General features: G+C 43.9%; 1 protein-coding gene across 1 annotated transcript in view; it reads left to right on the forward strand.

Moving 5' to 3' along the window:
* The window catches only part of card14 (caspase recruitment domain family, member 14), a 34,980-nt gene that overhangs the window by 2,884 nt on the left and 12,275 nt on the right, over positions 1-19,821 (forward strand). Inside the window, exons 4-12 of the mRNA XM_079682295.1 lie at positions 369-494; positions 632-751; positions 3,422-3,547; positions 10,938-11,078; positions 11,165-11,299; positions 12,244-12,344; positions 14,057-14,112; positions 14,330-14,390; positions 15,397-15,613. Coding sequence (XP_079538421.1) covers positions 369-494; positions 632-751; positions 3,422-3,547; positions 10,938-11,078; positions 11,165-11,299; positions 12,244-12,344; positions 14,057-14,112; positions 14,330-14,390; positions 15,397-15,613 — 1,083 coding nt within the window. The remainder of the gene's footprint in view (positions 1-368; positions 495-631; positions 752-3,421; positions 3,548-10,937; positions 11,079-11,164; positions 11,300-12,243; positions 12,345-14,056; positions 14,113-14,329; positions 14,391-15,396; positions 15,614-19,821) is intronic.

The following is a 19,821-nucleotide window of genomic DNA, read 5'->3' on the forward strand; positions in this document are numbered from 1 at the left end:
GATTATTAATGTTTTATTAGGACCATGGAAAGGTCCTGGAAGCTCCTTATTTTTCACCCATTTTTTTTATCATAAGCAACCTATTTGCCCAAATCACTAAATGTATCATATCTACACACAAATGCACAAACTGTTCAGGAGATCACATTTTTTGTATTAAAAAACCCTGCACTCTGTATTGAGCAAATGTTTAGGGCCAGCTCTGTTATCAAAATGAAAAGCCATTTATTTAGCAAAAATGCCAATGATCAGTTTCTTTCCAGATTGGCTGCTTTTCTCTTCCCTTTGACATTGATTCAATACCTTGTGGCTGTCAATCAATGTGTTTAAACATGTAAATAAGCACTGTTGTTCTGGTGTTGTTGCAGATCTACCAGCTGCAGACTGAGCTGCTGAAGGCACAAACAGAGAATGCGTTCCAGAAGACTCCACAGCTGCAGGAGGAACTCAGGAGTCTGCGCTGCCAGCTGTTGAAGACGGAAAAACTGGACCCAGTGAGAAGAATCACTTAATCATTCTGTGTTATATGCTCATTCATGTGGAGTATCCTCGTTCACACATAACCTTTAGACACTGAAAGAGTCAATATCCACTTGTGTCTCAGTCTTTCATCTTATCTTGCTCTCCACAGGCGCGTCAGGACATCCTGGCTCAGGATCTGGCCGAGGCCATCGACAGCCAGGTGGAACTGGCAGAGCAGCTCCGGTGTTACAGACAGGAGAATGAACAGCTGCTCTCGGAAAAGCGTGGGGTGTGTGTTTTATGTTTTTCTGTGTCATCACCAATCAGGAAATTTCATGTAAATTCAGCAAAACAGCTACTGCGTGATGAAAGATGACATTCCAGAGGATTTTCCTACTCCTACACAGTCCCATGACGGGAAGAAGCCAGAGGAAAACTTCTGTAAAGAGAAGTACTTTAACCCGTACTTTTCCCGTTTAGTTCCGTTAGTGCCTGGAATTTTGCATTCACACCAAAAAGAGAACTTAGTCCCGAGAACTTTTACCCCCATTTGTAGTGCCTGCTCGAGAGGTGGGACTATCCTGGGGAGAAAAAAGTACCAATTGTGATTGGCTGGGCGAATTGCAAACCACGCCCCGTAAAACTCTGAAAAGTTTTGTGAAGCCGCCATTGTATCTGCTGGCATTAGCATTATTAGCATTAGCCCCGCGCACCAACGGAGAGAGAATAATTTATGGCAACACAACAAAAAAACATGGGAGCGGTGGAGATGAGGAGGTGTCGGCGTTCTGGCGATTTACTCGGAAGGCTTCAGTAGAAGCAGCTGGGAGTCCCAGCCGGTGTGAACGCGATCTGTACTTAGTTCCATGGGGGTGTACTAAGTGCTGGCGCCAGGTGGCGGATCTAGACAAATATTCATGGGGTGGCAGGAGATTTTGAAGGGTGGCATCCCCTGGCAGAAGTATATGCTGATTTAATCGCAGTCATATCAATCAATGTTAACTTGGAAAGCCACAATATTAATATTTTAACTCAATAACATAGGTGACATTATTGTGGCACATCAGTAAAGCCTTACATATAAATATATAAGGTGGCAGACAGAGTTTGTTTCACTCTTAGACCAGCAGGGGTACCAAATCTATGAAGACTGCTGCAATAAGCACATTAATTAACTTTCTCATCGATGTTTGTCTGAATGAATATGATATTATTAACAATCATATTATTCCTATCAGCTGTCAATCACTGTTATGATTCACATATTCATTTATTATTGAATAAACTACATTTTTGGAGGAGTTCATGATGAATGTTCTTCAAGATGCTTGCTCACCCTCCTTCAAATTTGAAATTTAAAAAAGTAATTATATCATGTATCAAAATTCAAAAGATTCAAAGGAACAGTTCAGCGCCCCACGACTTTACTGCAAACAGTTACAACCTTGACTTTACATCAGAAAGAACAAACATTAAAGAAGTGACTAACTGCATCAGTTAGGGTTAAAAAAAAACGTGTATTCAGCTAAAACATATACATCGCTGCAGTTATTATCCAGTGGAATGCCCGTACCTACTGGCCTAGTTAAATCAAAGTGGAGTTTTACGTCTTATTTGACTTTGTCAGGACTTAAAACTGTTTTTTGGGGGCAGACCCCCACAAAGAAAATAGATACATACATACAAGGTCATCATCTTAACAGTTTATTATTCTCATCGACTCATCCGTGAGCAGAGCATCAAGTTGGCATGCCTATTACAGCTGAATGAGGCGATTACCATTTTGTTCAGCAAAACGCCTCACAAACCTATTAAAATCAACAGCTTTAGTGCGTTTTGATTCAATGCTGATTACAGCCAAACTTGACAGTCTCTTCTCTGTCATTGTAGACCGCAAATACCTCATTCCTTCTGTCTACTTGAGTCCGAATGCTTCTCGTTTTGCGCTGTCCCCCCATTCAAATGAAATCGCCGCCAATCATATTTCCAAGCTCGTGCCAGGGCGGAGGGAGGGGTTACAAGGCTCGCGTCTTGTGCTGCTTTCACTTGCACTCGGACATTAGAGATTTTCTCTCATAAATGTCCGGTGAGCCACAACTTTTATTTCTAAACAAAGATGCCAACTGGGGTGGCAGCTGGGACTATTTTTTAGGATGGCAGTTGCCACCCCATGCCACCCCGGTAGATCCGCCTCTGGCTGGCACTAAGTGCTGGGAACTAAGTACGGCAAAGTACTTGCGGATATTGTAAAGAGTGCTGCAGGAATGTTTTCTAAAATCCGAAAATTAGTTAGTCCCTCTTCTTGAGGTCAAGAGTTTTTTAAACATTTTTTGGTTAGAGGCCTGAAATAAGGTCAGAGGTCACATAAGCTTAAGAAAATTATCCCATTATGTTCTATGACATAAAATATGTCAATTAATAACCGATTTGTGAATTTCGAGAGCTTCTATGTGTTTTAAAAACGGCGTTTGCAACAAGGGGCTAAATGAGACTGCTAAACATCATCACACCAAACATTACTACCTTTAGCTTAGCAGGCTATTGTATAGCTCCTTTATAGCATAGTGATAGCTTTTAGCATGTTTGAAATACTGTTTGGGGAGATTATCCTGCTGCATTCAGTTTGTTATTTATACCAGAAACTCTCATGCATTCACTTGTTATCCCATTCAACACCACATTTCTTAAATAATACCCTTTTGATCTTGGTATTTTGACCTTTATATTTGAAATGTAAGAAGAATGTTCTCATCAGATCTGAATTAATTAGCCAAACAAGCTGAGCCAAAATAGCAATAGGATGTGTTCATACGTTTCACTTACAGGTGACCAAATCAAATGAACCATTACCTTGGCTAAAATTTGAAAACTGTTGGAAACATTTGGGTTGACCTTGACAATGGAACTATTATTAATTATTAATTATTATCCAATATTAAACAATTGACCATTTGTGTAGCTGTTGGGCCAGAAGGAGGGCCTGGGCCTCCAGGTGACGCAGCTGACCCTGGACTGCGCCATGCACCAGCAGAAGAGCACCGTGATCCAGAACCAGATGAAAGAGCTGCAGGCAGAGAGAGACCAGGTTAGGAACTGACAACAATCTCATCGGTCCTGTCTTTCATCAATTATTTTATTTCTGTTTGCCCTTCAGTCTAGGATTCTATTGTTAGGCTTAGTTGGAACTGATCTTGCATTGCATCACACTGTTTGTTTTTCCTGTTGAAAAGTCAACCGGTCGAGTGTGAGCAGTTTGGTGGGAGACTATAGAATATCAGCTCTCTTACTTATTCTACATCTAACTCTCTGTCCTGAATAAGATATGTTTCTAAAATGTAGCACATTACATCGAGGTAAGTGGATATTATTCATGTGAGGGCATTCTTTGGACATGTGTTCAACAAATTCAGGATATGCTACTGATCTGGGGCTAACACCTGCCCCATCTGTTGGTTGTGCTAGTAGTAGTTGCATGTTCCAAAAAGAGAGCACCTGCATCTGTCATTAAGGAGAAACACATACATTATTAACATTATGAAGGAACAGGTATGATATGTGCACATATCGTAATGCAAACTGTTCAAAGATGCAGGTGAAAGGAATGAAACAGGGTGGTCACAATAGCCGTAACATTTGAGACAAACAATAAGTAGGACAATAATAATGAAGACTTGCATTGGGAAAGAGACGTTTGTAAATCAGCTTTTATTTATTTGTTTTGGCTAACTCAACTACGAAAACTTGAAAACCCCTATTCAATCTATGAGGGCAGTGACCATCAACTGGCGGCCCGCGGGCCAAATCCGGCCCGCCAGACATTCTCATCCGGCCCGCACGACGGGGGTGACTGTGGCACTGGCGGAGTGGTTAGTGCGTTCGGCCCCCACCCTTTTTTTTTACAACGTCTCGTGAGTAAGGTGCAGTACCGGAGTCCAACAGAGAGGCAGCAGCTGCGGGGCAGTAGACTGCATACTGCATACTGCGAAACCTTCCCTGCCTTGAAGAAGAAGTGATCCTTCGTTCTATTTCGTATATGGCTTCGCCCTCTAAGGCTATCGCTATTGGGTAATCCCCCTGCGCCCCCGCTCAGCACTGAAACACTTGTAGTCCACGCCCACCCGCAAGGTGGGCCCCACCCTCGGGCCTCCTTCCGGTATAAATAGGAAGGTGGCCCGGCAATCTGCTCCCTCTTTTTTTCAGCAAACCAGCACAGTTACTGAAGCACAGCAATTGAGAATCATCATGAGCAACAACTGCGTCCGTGGTTGTCCCTCATGTGGCTCTGGGTTCATAATGAGTTATGACCTGCAGAGATAAATGCAGTATGCGAATCCTGCCGGGGGTCAGAGCACGCGTACGCGGCTCTAAACCAGCAGGTAGCATGCACTGCGCTCGTCTCCCCTCGGGCGACAGGAAGCGGAGAGCGGACACTCTTGCTGCTGTGGCCGAGGAGGACGATTGGCCCGTCCAGGCTTACGAGCCCGCGGACGGGGCCTCGTGTCCCTGGGGCAGAGTGCCGGGCAGGAGTCCGAAGCAACTCCTGCCCTGCCTCCCTCCACGGTTCACCGTTCGGTTCTCCCCTCCCTCCTCTCCCCCGGACGGGGTAGACAGAGTCGGAGCAGGGTGCCACTAATCCGTTGATTAAGTAGGCAGCAGGGCTCCCTGCAGAAGCCTGCTGGTTTTAACCTATCGGTTAATAAACCTGCAGAGCTCGCGGCATTCCTCTGTCCGAGATACGCCTCCTACACACGGTCATAACCCATGAGCGCCGGTATAACGCCTCATGTGGACAGCACTGCACACACCTCCACTCATCCCCTGAGCGTGTACACGCCTCATGATGACAGCCGGAGTGAAACGCAGCGTGCGGAGGTTTCCTCGCAGCCCTTTCGCCTCACGGGCAGCGGCGGTGAGGGCAATGGCGTGGCTCGTCACCATGACGACAATTACAGCACATCACAGAGAAGCCAGAACGGGGGAATGAGCAGTATTCCAGGCTGAGTGCCCCCAGCGGAAGCGCCCGCAGCGCCACGGCGCCAGGGCTCGCTACAGAAGCCTGCTGGTTTTAACCTATCGGTTAATTAACTGCAGAGCTCGCTAATTAAGCCGGCTGCCACTAATCTGTTGATTACCAGCAGGGCTCGCTGCAGAAGCCTGCCCGTTTTAACCTCGGTTAATAACCTGCAGAGCTCGCGGCATTCCTCTGTCCGAAATACGCCTCGTACACACGGCCTTAATAAACCCATGAGCGCCGTTATAACGCCTCATGTGGGCAGCACTGCACACACCTCCATCCATCCCCTGAGCGTGTACGCGCCTCATGATGAGAGTCGGAGTGAAACGCAGCGTGTGGAGGCTTCCTCGCAGCCCTTTCGCCTCACAGTGGCGGCGAGGGCAATGGCATCACAGAGAAGCCAGAACGGGGGAATGAGCAGTATTCCAGGCTGAGTGCCCCCAGCGGTAGCGCCCGCAGCGCCACGGCGCCAGGTCTCGCTGCAAGAAGCCTGCTGGTTTTAACCTATCGGTTAATAACCTGCAGAGCTCGCTAATTAAGCCGGCTGCCACTAATCTGTTGATTAAGTAGACAGCAGGGCTCGCTGCAGAAGCCTGCCGGTTTTAACCTCGGTTAATAACCTGCAGAGCTCGCGGCATTCCTCTGTCCGAGATACGCCTCCTACACACGGTCATAATAAACCCATGAGCGCTGTTATAACGCCTCGTGTGGACAGCACTGCACACACCTCCATTCATCCCCTGAGCGTGTACACGCCTCATGATGAGAGCCGGAGTGAAACGCAGCGTGTGGAGACTCCCTAGCGTGGCTCGTTGCCATGACGACCACAGAACATCTCGAGCATGTGCGCCCGCTCTTAGAGTGTTTCTGAGAGTGGCAGCGCGTGTGTCTGATGGACAGATGGATGAGCAGGCTGATCAGCAGAGGATACGTCCTGCAGTTCGCCTCTCCCCCACCCCTACAGTTCAATGGGATACAGGAAACACTCCTGTCCTCCCAGAAGCTATGTCTTGCGCTCCAATCCGAGCTGCTGGAACTCCTGTTGAAAGAGGATATTTCCAGGGTTCCTCAAAGGGAGGAAAATCAGGGGTTTTCACTCCCGTTATTTTTCTAATCCCGAAAAAGACTGGGGGAATGACACATCCTCGATCTGTCAGTATTCCACATGCTGACGATCAAACAGGTGCTGGAATGTTTTCACCAGGACGACTGGTTCACTTCCACCTGAAGGATGCATACTTCCACGTACCCATCATCCCGAAACACAGGAAATTCCTGCGTTTTCCATTCAGGGAATATCAGACCAGACAATCGTCTGCCGTTCGGATATTTCCTGGCTCCTCGCATTTGTGTAGAGAAGGCTGGAGCCACTACACAGAGGAGGGATGAGAGTGTGGTTTTCCTCTGGACGACCTGCTATTTGCTGGCTCGCCCCAGGGAGGAAGTCGCTTTACAGACGGTACATCTCGTATCGCATCTGTCAAAGCCTGGTTTTCATAATAAATTGGAAGAAGAGCTGTCCTCTTCCCTCTCAGACAATCGTTTATCTGGGAGTGGAGTTAAACTCAGCCAGCATGAGAGCGCGACTCTCGCGGCAATGAGGGGAAGAACTGACAGCTCTCCTCCGGCGTGTCACAACCCACACAGCCATCTCCATGACGCAGCTGCTCGGCGTTGGCGTCAGCTGGTCACGTGATGATCCCCCTGAGTCTCTTCCAACAGGGGGACACTCCAGAGGTGGTTCATTCGCTGCAGAAGCCTGCTGTTTTAACCTATTGGTTTATAAACTGCAGAACTCGCGGCATTCCTCTGTCCCAGATATGCCTCCTACACACGGTCATAATAACCACGAGCACCGTTATAACGCCTCGTGTGGACAGCATGCACACACCTCTCATCCCCTGGGCGTGTACGCGCCTCATGAGGAGAGACGGAGTGAAAGGCAGCGTGTGGAAACTCCCTCGCAGCCCTTTTGCCTCACGGGCAGCGGCGGCGATGGCGTGGCTCGTCACCATGAGGACCATTACGGCACTTCACAGAGAAGCCTCTCCCCCCAGCAGTTCCATGGGATACAAGAAACACTCCTGTCATCCCAGGAACAGTGTCTTGCGCGGTTTTTACCCCCGCTATTTTTCTAAATCTCCTCTGTCCGGTGCACTCGCTGTCCTGCTATGTGGCGCGCACGGCGGCCTGGCGCCGTTCTCAGCGCCTGTTCGTGCACTATAGAGAGAGCTCGATCGGGCAACCTCTGTCTGCACAACGGCTGTCACACTGGCTGTGTGAGGCTGTGTCACAGGCATATGTCTCCTCTGGGGTGGAGCCCCCGGAGAACATCAAGGCGCACTCCACCAGAGGAATTTCCTCCTCCACGGCTTTGCACGGAGGAATGTCAGTGGAAGATATTTGCACGGCTGCATCTTGGTCTTCCCCCTGTTCATTTATTCATTTTTATTTGAGGGATGTCTCCCATTCCTCTCTGACACACCCTGTACTGGGTGTCCTGTCGGGGTGAGTGACGTCAGGGAGCCAGCTGTGCGCCTCTCTCCTGCCTTTTGGCACGCGGAGAGCGGCCCATTTCCCCTCTTATAGGAGGGATGTTCCTTTTTCCTCTAACACACTTTGTACGGAGTGCCTGGTCAGAGTGAGTGACGTCAGGGATCCAGCTGTGCGCTCTCCTGCCTGTCTGCACGCAGAGAGCTGCTGTTCCCCCACTACGATCGCAGGACGAGGTGGGACTTTTGTCTCTACTTTCTCACAGCGGCCGGTATGTATTGTTCCCAGCCTTCACCCCGTCGGGAAGATAGGCATGTTTTGCTATGTTCCAGGTACGGTGATGAGCCATTACGCATGGCACATCAGGCAGGGGGGTGTTATTGAGCAGGTATGTCTGTGCTTCTAGTGCCGGGCGGACCCAGTGGGGCGCAGACTACATCATGCTTCGCCCTTAACCCAATAGCGATAGCCTTAGAGGGCGAAGCCATATACGAAATAGAACTGAGGTTACCTACTGTAACCCCAGCTTCTATGAGTAAATGGCGCAGCCCTCTAAGTGCGGGGCCCCACTGGCTCTACGAATAGCTGAAGAAAAGTTATGTTGTATGGGAGCAGATTGCCGGGCCACCTTCCTATTTATACCGGAAGGAGGCCCGAGGGTGGGGCCCACCTTGCGGGTGGGCGTGGACTACAAGTGTTTCAGTGCTGCGCGGGGGCGCAGGGGGATTACCCAATAGCGATAGCCTTAGAGGGCTGCGCCATTTACTCATAGAAGCTGGGGTTACAGTAGGTAACCTCAGTTGTGAAGAGTCTGCTTTGTGCGCTCAACAGACTAGAGCCCAACAGAGAGGCAGGAGCAGTAGCCAGGACAGTAGCCTAGAAAGTGATCATTCGTAGCGTGAAGAGTCTGCTAAGCTTTATGCGCTCCGCAATACCTGAGCATGCTCCATTAGACTTTAGAATGATCCACATATTGTAGTGAGCAGTAACTATTGCAGGAACTATTTTCTTTTTTTCTGAACTGTCCATGATAAGATGCACGTCTGTTCTTTATTTTTGTTTAAGAGACTTTGCTGTTGAGTTTTTCAAATGTATATTTTTGGCGAGTTGAACACCACAAGCCAAGTGACATTTAATTAGATTGATATAAAATGCAACACAGTGTGGAGTAGAATATGTTTTTTATTTATTTTCATTAAATCATTCATCACCAATCACATTGGTTATGTAACGTACAGTTCTATCATGCATTATTATACATGTCTCAAACGTGGTTGCTGCTCCAAGTTTTCTCTCATGTATTGTTCTTGAGTTAGACCCTCCAGAAAAACGCGGGCAAAAATCCTTGATTATGCGGGCTAAAATCCTTGATTATGCGATGAAACATGCAGGGTTTTTATGTGATTTTATGTGGTGAAATTGCGGGAAGTTGCAAAATATGCGGAAAGTTGCGAAAAAGAATAGATTTTTTTTTTAGTATTGGGCTATCTTATTTATTCTCTCTCACACACAACCTCCCACTAACGTTAAACCCCTTTCCTATTCAATTAAACACATTCAATGTTTATTTATTGTAAAAGCAATTGGGCTATTTTAATCACACTCTCTCTCTCTCTCACACACACACACTCACACACACACACTTCTCCGCCTCATTCTGTTTTCATTTACTCTGACCAGCTTCAATCTTGTAGGCTACTCACTTCGTTTCTTGTAGCCCTCGAAAGGGTTTTGGAGGTCGATGCCTCGGTGAACGTGAGTTGTTTGGCTTTCTTGTCCGCAGCAGAAAGCATTTTCGATTGTTTGAATGAATCAAAGTGGGTCGCAACCGTCGATTTTCTCTTATGCTCCAACACACAGTTGCACGGGGTGCAGAATAGTTTCCCCCCACTTTCGTGAAAGACATCGGGGTACTGCTTTGCCCGGTCTTTAGCAGAAATGTTCGTCGGTAAATGAGATGGATCAGATTTTTTCATCTTGGTGTTTTCTCTCTCGTGTGAGCTCCACACGTTCACTCTACGGTGTTGTTTACCTTCTGTGATGCGCGAGCTGATGACGTCATCATCATCACTACTTCACGTCAAGACGAGTTAACTTTTTTTTTTCTCAACTTTGTGTGGAAAAATGCGGGGATTATGGGGCCTTTTGATAAATATGCGGCCTTTTAAAAATCTGCGCCATTTTGCTGATTATGCGGTAAATTCCGCGATCGCAGAATCGCGTTTTTCTGGAGGGTCTATTGAGTTGATATGTTCACAAGAATGTGTCGAACGCTAAAGCTACCACCCACAGACGCCACACTGACGGCATCCTGCATGCCTCTGTGGCAGCCAGAGACTGTAATTCTGCTTCATCCAGACAATATCTGATTGAGTGATGTGCATATCAACGTTTTGAGTTACTGTTGGCGTGAGACAAGTTATGCAATTCCACTCATAATGACTTTGGGAGTTTTAAATGAGGGGTACACTTGGCCTGAGTGCGTTTATCTGCACGAATAAGAAATAAGGCGTTCTTTGTGCAGTCAATTCTGTGTCATTTAGGTATTGTGATGGAAACTTCTGAAGCAATGGAGACGAAACTCAGAGAGACACGGGAAGAGCAGGAGCTTTGATGGCAAACACTGACGGTTTATTTGGAGCTTCGGCCGGAGAATTCAGAAGGCATGTCGTGTGCCACGAGTTGACACAGCGGAGGCCAAACAAATTCTGAAGATCTCTACCCCAGACCCCTATATTTAGCTGGTTCTGAGAGAATAATCAACATGCTGCATAACAAGATAAAACAGGCAAAGCACAATAACACCTCTATCAGCTGACGCCAACAGGCAGGAACAGGGAGACAAGATACCGAGAGCACAGGGTTGCAGGCCTGTGAAGTACAAACTGATCAAATGGGTCAAAGTCATGGGCCTAGGAAAATATTTCCCCAACAGGTATGTCAAGTTTAATGTTTCCTGTGCTTTCAGGCGTACGTGTCCCGAGATGAAGCCCAAGCCATGATCGCCCGCACCCTGGCTGAGAAGGACGCCCTGAGGTGTCAGCAGGTGGAGCTCCAGGAGCGCGTCTTCAGCCTGAAGACCACCACAGGGCGCCGGCAGAGTTCTGATGTGATTCACCACTGAAGCCCATTTCAGCACGCATAAACACACAGCATACAGACATGATTATGCTAATGTATGTGCTCTTGTTAAAGGATTTGGACATGGATTGGGAGAGCCCGAGATCCAGCTTTGAAGAATCCCCATGCCTGCCCAGAATGCCCACCAGACGCAAACTCTGCCGCATGGACGCAGTCAATCCACTGTCAACCAGTTTCTGCAACTCAGAGGTGTGTGTGAGAGTGTGATGTCTTTTTCTCTTGTTTTATTTTTCTGTCAAATTCATGTACAGAACCTTGTGTTAAGAGATCAGGCTGGAAGTTGTCTACATGCTTGATATTGTCTACAAATACCATTTAATAGCAAAACCACCAATTAATTGATCTTAGTAGCCTAAGTCTTACAGTATATCTCTTATTGCCAAAGAGCTCAATCGTCCATTTAATATGATCAACATATCCAAATCATCCCCTAGAAAATACACTAATGTTTCATTTCTGAGTGACAACAAATAACAGATAACAGGAAGGAAACAAATTAGTTTTTTCCAACTATAATTTTCACCCATTTTTCAAAGAGACCCTATTTTGCTTTTGGGCAGAACGCCTTAATGGGAATACTGTTTGCTTCCATAACAAAACAACATCACTATGTAACACTCGCGCTTCTATTGGCACAAAATACAAATATGAACCTGAAAATAAGCAAAATATGTCCTCGTCAAAGGTTAACATTTGTAATATCAACCGAAGTGCTCGGGGATTTTATTCTATCTTTCTTTTCAGGTGATGAATTGAAAAAATCATGTTGATTTTGTAACTGAAGCTTAGGTATCACTTTTGTGCCAATATTGACATTTCAAAATGATTTAAACTTGAACTATATTTGAACTATATTTGAACTATATCTAAGAGTTAGTGCTATTGTGGATCAAAATAAATACATGGGGGCAGGAGGATTTTTGATAATATTTCAGAGAATTTTCTTGATTTTTACTCAAGTGTGTGTTTTTTTCTTTTAATCAAAGAAATTCCAATTTATTAATTTGTAATATCTTTTTTTGTTGATGCTTTCAACAAACCAGTATATTAAATGACTGTTAACATCGTTTTTATTATATTCTTTTTATTTATTATTCCTTTTTACACTGTAAATAATGTATATTTTTGTATAGTGTGAAGATGCTGCAGCGAGTAGTGTCCGATCCCGATACGCAGAGCCCCCCAGCCCCGAGTCCCTCCGCAGAAGAGAGGAAGCTCTATATGCAGACAGCAGGTGTGTGTTTCCACGTTCATCTACACTATTATTATATTGATTGAGCTCGTGCTTTGATTTGAAAATACTTTATGAGTTCCAGCCGGAGAGGCTTTTGGCATGACACCCAGCAGGAAGAATTAAGTAAAGTTGTTATTGACCACTGCATTCCTTTCTGTTACCATGACGGCATCCAGCTTCAGGTGGATTATTAATTTACAGGAAATTATTCATTAGGATCTTATTATACCAAGAACGAGGCAGAAGCTGCCAGCAGGGCACGCTGTGAAAAGGTTCTCGTACACTCAGACTCCTCAACTCTTGTATTTCTGCTCAAGGGAGCTTTTTGTATTCCCATGTGCTGACAAACCATTCATCTTTGTCGTCATAGGAATATAAATATTCCAACTCTGTGGGTTATAGCGCCGACAGATAATTATCTTGTGCTCATAGCCGTGGGAACATGTTTCAAATGGGGGGTGCTGTGGGGATGACACCAGGGCCGGTTTTGACCAATTTGCTGCCCTATAGGCAAGATTTTAGCTGGCAATGAAAAACCTCTACAAAAGACACTACAAACAGAGAAACATATTGACATGGTGGACAGCTTATATAAAAAGGCTTCAAATGTATACTATTTAGTATTGCATGAACATTGAACATGTTTTAATTGGAGGGTGGACTTCACATCCTCTTGGGGGGTCCGGGGGTGCCCCCCCGGGAAGATTGTTTTTAACATTTTAAAGTAAAATGCTTCAATCTGGTGCACTTTGAGCGCCCAATTACTAGAGACTGATCTAGGGGATACAACTCTAAACACCCATATGAAAAAGATCGGTTTTCATTTTAATAATAAAATAAGTATGTGAACATAACCGATAACCTACCATAGCCAATAACAAATAAATGTAGGCTAACTTGTTTTATTTTTGTCGTTCATTTATATCTTATCAGTTAACATTTATTTATTTATGCATATTTTTAAATCTCTCCAGTTTTAAACGATATTTTTGGTTTACTGTCCTATAGTATACATTGGAATGATTTCAAACCTGTTTTTATTTATCCTAATAATTATAAAGGAGTGCCTTGGAAATATTTGTTTACATAAATTGTGATCAAAACGTTTGAGACCCACTGAGATAACTTAGACTAAAGTGAACTAAACACTCAGAGTCCTTTACTTCACTGTGCCTCTCAGTCTGACAGGACAGAACTCTCCCTCCACATTATTGTAGAAAGAGCTTCTTATATCCGTTAGCGCAGCAGAAGCTAACAACATTCCCCGCCGGTACAGGTGCACCCCCTCTCTCTATCTATCTCTCTCTCACGCTGGCTGTGAGCTGCGGGCGCCTGATAAGCCAACATCCCCCACTTTCATCACTTAAAGCGCCCATCGTACGGGGCAAATGGAAAATGTAACCGGGTGAAAAGGGTGTTATCTTTACTTGATTATGAATGTTGTTACGTCAAGGCTGAAAAATCTTTTTTTTTTAAATTATATTTGTATTTAATCTTGTGGAAGTGCAGATCCCCTGTCCTCCACCAGGGGGTGCTGCAGCACCCTCAGCACCCCTACTTCCCACGGCCCTGCTTGTGCTTAGTATGAAAGCGGGCTCAGTATAAAGAACTAAACTCATCAGTGTATATCTACATGCCTGTATGGGCAAGAAAGTTCGTGATAAATGTGTTCATGTAGCTTTTTTTTCAGCTTTTTTTTTTCTCTCTTGCAGCTTGGACACACTGGAGAATGAATCTATATTGGACGACTTTGTGTTTATCCCTCACAGTATGAAAAACATTTTTGGCTAAGTGACTGTCTGTGTGTGTGTGTGTGGGGGGGGGGGGGGGGGGAGGGGTGCTGTTGTTTGGCAGCACTTTCATTAGCTTTTGTTCAATGTTGGACCTGTGCCAGGGCTGTGAAGTGACACACTAACTCACATGCACATTATTCCTGGGGAAACAACCGTGATGCCAGATGATTCAACAGCCTCTCTTTTGTTTAGTGGAGAGTGCAGACATGCAGAGAAACAGGCGTTCCTCTTCCCAAGGCTCCAGCGCTGGCAGGTGAGGACCAACATTGCTATAAATAAACCGTTTCATATTACTAAGCATTTTTGTGTAGAACAGAAAGCAGTCTACTTGAATTACTGGCAAATGGTTTAAATACATTTCAATATTTTCTAATTCACTTATCTAGTTACTGTTATATCTAAATGTTAAAATAAATAATGCAAATAAAAAATGCGTTGACCATCACAAATGACCATTCAATAAGTATCACCATGGCAATAATACAAAATTAATGGTTTAGAATGCAGTGACACAAAATAATAGCTCTCTAAATGAAAAAGTAATTTGGTAGTATATCCCTGAGTCTGTCAAATAAATATGACCCTTAAAGTGAATACATTAGAATACATTTTGGTAGCTGACAGTGACATCACACATATTAACAACCCAGTTTATTATTTCTCAATTTGGCATGTTTTGTTTTATTTCTTGTTTATTTGGAAAGATGGTCCTTAGAAGTGGGCTTTAAGTAAAGGTTGAGAATCCCTGATATATACTGTAAGGTCTCATATAGTGCATACAGAGCACAAAGAGGGGAAGGGACTTTATCATCATTTCATCCAGCACACTAGATTAGATATTCAACAATAACTGTGTGCTGACCCTCACATTTAAAGGTATGGTCAGCAATTCTCATCCCAAACCATTTTTTAAATCAGCAAATACATCCTCGAGAAAACAAAATATACAGCCCTGGCTTTTTAAACTGAAAACATACAAAGTGGCTCGGCGCGTCCATGGGAAAGGCCTTTGGTGTACAAATAGAAAGGCAGTGGGAGCTAGAGGGACCATACATCTTGAGGGGGGTATAGGTGTAGGTGTTGAGGTCAAGTAACAATACAACACAGAGGGTATAGGTTTGTAGGCTGTATACTTTGAAATGATTTTCTCTGTTCTCAGTGAGAAGTAACATTTTTCCATACCATTGATGTCACTGTTAATAATGAAAATGTTTTTTGATGTTCTAAACTTTCCTCCTTTCCTTATTTATCCTCACCAGCATATGTAAAACCCTAGCCCCTCCCTTCCTGATGCGCTCTCGTCCAAAAGCAATTCGCATTAACGGCCGCGTTCTCAGCATCTCGCTCCAGGGAGACGCGCTGCTCAGCCAGCTGGCAGTGGTGGGAGGGAATAAGACCGGAGTGTTTGTGCACCAGGTGACAGAGGGAACCGCTGCCCATACTGTGGGCATCAGCCCCGGAGCACAGATAGTGGAGGTGGGTTTAAACACATCATTTTGCCTAGAAGACGTCTACGGAAGCCCAAAAAGACACATGATCCACTTTTTGGTTTTGATCAAAGTCGTTTTTTTTGCTCTTCAATCAATCAATCAATCAATCAATGTTTATTTATATAGCCCAATATCACAAATGTTACATTTGTCTCAGTGGACTTCACAGTTTGTACAGAATATCAGTATGACAATACGACACCCTCTGTCCTTAGACCCTCACATCGTACAAGGAAAAACTTCCAGAGAAAACCCACAGTTTAAAGGGAAAAATGGGAGAAACCTCAGGGAGAGCAACAGAGGAGGGATCCCTCTCCCAGGAAGGACAGACGTGCAATAGATGCCTTGTGTAAATTGAAAAGATAATACATTTGCAACATAGGTAGTCCAAATGTTTGGAAATGCATGTGTGTATAATAGGAAGATGAATCCATGAGTATATCCATCCAGGACTTATGATCCAGGACCACAGCCACGACTCAAGATCCAGGACTCGCAATCCATGACACAGGACCGCAGGATCATCCATGACTCCGGATCCCGGCGTATATAGACACCAAAAAGAAAGACATTTGGGGAAGCTGGGTTAATCGGAACATGAGAGTACACAGGTATAGACAGAGAGAAGGAAGAAGTAAGATGTCCCCCGACAAACTAAGCCTATATCAGCAAAACTAGGGGCTGAATCTAATCAGCCCTAACTATAAGCTTTATCAAAAAGGAAGGTCTTAAGCGCACTCTTAAAAACGGATAGGGTGTCTGCCGTCCGAACACAAACTGGAAGCTGATTCCACAAAAGTGGAGCTTGATAAGAAAAGGCTCTGGCTCCCATTGTACTTTTGGAGACTCTAGGAACAACCAACAACCCTGCATTCTTGGAACGCAATGCCCTAGTAGGACAATAGGGTATAATGAGTTCTTTAAGGTAAGATGGCGCCTGCCCATTAAGGGCTTTGTAGGCGAGAAGAAGAATTTTAAATTCTATCCTGTGTTCTATAGGGAGCCAGTGTAAGGCAGCCAGAACAGGAGTAATGTGGTCCCTTTTCCTAACTCTGGTTAGTACACGAGCTGCAGCATTTTGAATCAGCTGAAGCGACTTGACTGACTTCTTGGTACACCCTGATAATAAGGAGTTACAATAATCCAGCCTTGAAGTAACAAATGCATGGACTAGTTTCTCTGCATCGTTTTGAGGCAAGATATGCCTGATTTTTGCAATGTTACGTAGATGGAAGTAGGCGGTCCTTGAAATTGATTTTATGTGGGCGTTAAAGGATAAATCCTGATCAAATATAACACCAAGATTCCTTACAGTCTCACTGGAGGCCAAATTAATGCCATCCATAGTTAATATATCTTTAGATAATTTGTTTCGTAGATTCTTCGGGCCAAGTACAATAACTTCAGTTTTGGTCGTGTTTAACATCAAAATATTTAAGGTCATCCACGTTTTTAAGTCCTTGAGGCAGTCTTGAATTTTATTTAGATGATTAATTTCATCAGGCTTGATTGATAAATATAGTTGAGTATCATCCGCATAACAATGAAAGTTTACAGAATGATTCCTTATAATATTGCCTAACGGAAGCATATATAGGGTGAACAAAATAGGTCCAAGCACTGAGCTCTGTGGCACTCCATGGCTAACTTTGGTTTGCATGGAAGATTCATCGTTGACACGTACAAACTGAGAGCGTTCAGATAGATAGGACCTAAACCAGCCTAATGCAGTTCCCTGTATGCCAACTAAGTGCTCTAGTCTTTGCAATAGGATATCATGGTCGATAGTATCAAATGCAGCACTAAGATCGAGCAAGACAAGAATAGAGACAAGTCCCTTGTCAGAGGCTATTAGAATGTCATTTGTGACTTTAACCAGAGCTGTCTCTGTGCTATGTTGTGTTCTAAAGCCAGACTGAAAATCTTCAAATAAATCATAGTTTTTTAAGTAATCACACAGCTGTTTTGCGACTGCTTTCTCAAGAATGTTTGAGAGGAACGGAAGATTAGAAATAGGTCTATAGTTGGCTAAAACCTCTGGATCGAGGTTGTGCTTTTTAAGAAGCGGTTTTATCACTGCTACTTTGAATGATTGTGGAACATAGCCTGATAATAAAGACATATTCATAATATTTAATAAAGAAGTGCTAATTAATGGAAAAACTTATTTTAACAGCTTAGTTGGAATCGGGTCTAAGATACACGTTGATGGTTTAGAAGAGAGAATCATTGAATTTAATTGTTCAAGGTTTATGGCTGAAAAGCATTCTAGTTTACTATCTAGTGTAATATTAGAACGTACGTTTCCGGGAGCTGTTGATAACACTATACTGGTTAAAGGCAAGAGGTCATTGATTTTGTTTCTAAGAGTAACAATTTTATCGTTAAAAAAGCACATAAAATCATTACTACTGAGTGCTATGGGAATAGAAGGCTCAGTCGAGCTGTGGCTCTCTGTCAGCCTGGCTACAGTGCTGAAAAGAAATCTTGCATTATTCTTATTCTCATCTATTAATGAAGAGTAGTATGCTGCTCTCGCTTTACGCTGTGCTTTCTTATATTCATTGAGTGTAATATGCCAAATTAAACGAGATTCTTCAAGTTTAGTGGAACGCCATATCCTTTCAAGTTGTCTCGACTTTTGCTTTATTTTGCGGGTTTCGGCATTATGCCATGGAGCTAATCTATGTTGTTTTATTTTCTTCTTTTTCAAAGGAGCAACAGAGTCTAATTTTATTCGCAGCGCATCTGTAGCACTATCAACAACATGATCAATTTGGGGTGGTGTACATTTTGTATAAGTTTCCTCCCCTACATGCAGATATGCTATCGAGTTAAGTATTGGTGGAATCTCTTCCTTAAATTTGGCTATAGCACTAACAGATAGGTTTCTGCTGCAGGAGCTTTTGGCTAATGCTTTGTAGTCTAGTAACAGTACTTCAAAAGTTACTAAGAAATGGTCGGATAAAGCAGGATTATGCGGTTCGACTAATAGTTGCTCAATTTCAATACCATAAGTCAGAACAAGGTCAAGAGTGGGATTATAGCAGTGGGTTGGTTTATTTACACTCTGACAGAAACCAACAGAATCTAATATAGAGTTAAATGCAACAGTAAGGCTATTTTTATCATCGTCAACATGAATATTAAAGTCACCTACGATAATTACTTTATCTGTTTTAAGAACCAAAGCTGATAAAAACTCAGAGAATTCTGATAAGAATTCTGAATAAGGACCTGGTGCACGGTACACTGTAACAAATAAGATTGGCTGCAAAGTTTTCCAGGTCGGATGCGTAAGACTGAAAATGAGGCTTTCAAAGGAGGTATAATTTAATTTTTGTTTAGTATTGATAAGTAAACTTCAGTCAAAGATTGCTGCAACTCCACCTCCTCGGCCCGTGCCTCGGGCAATATGAGTATTGATATGGCTGGGTGGAGTGGCCTCATTTATGCTGACATATTCTTCATGTCTCAACCAAGTTTCAGTGAGACAGCATATATCAATATTATAATCTGATATTAAATCATTTACCAGTATTGCTTTAGATGCTAGAGATCTTATGTTTAAGAGACCACATTTAATCTTCCTGTTTTGTTGCACTGTAGTAGTTGTTACATTTACTTTTATTAGGTTATTATGTATGACACCTCTATTAGGTTTTACCTTAAATTGTCCTTGGGCAGACACACACACCGTTAATATTGGGTATTTTATTGGGTTCGGGATTCCTATGGATGACTGCCTAGGAGAGAGCGCAGAGAAGCGTGTAAGACTGCGACTCTGCCTCCTGGTCTCAACTCCAGTTTGTCATGGATTAAGTCCACAGAGCCCTGAAATGTTTGCCGAAATGAGATTTGCACCTTCCAAAGTAGGATGAATGCCGTCTCTCTTAATCAGACCAGGTTTTCCCCAGAAGGCTGTCCAATTATTCACGAAGCCCACATTGTTTGCTGGGCACCACCAAGACAACCAGCGCTGAAATGATGACATGCGGCTATACATGTCATCATTGATCAGATTGGGGAGGGGACCAGAGAAGATTACGGTGTCCGACATTGTTTTAGCATAACTACACACCGACGCCACATTAAGTTTGGTGCATTCTGATTGGCGTAAACGAACATCATTACCACCGACGTGAATAACAATCCTACTGTATTTACGTTTATTTTTAGCCAGCAGTTTAAGAT

The sequence above is a fragment of the Notothenia rossii genome (assembly GCF_949606895.1).
Source record: "Notothenia rossii genome assembly, chromosome: 1".
Classification (NCBI taxonomy): domain Eukaryota; kingdom Metazoa; phylum Chordata; class Actinopteri; order Perciformes; family Nototheniidae; genus Notothenia; species Notothenia rossii.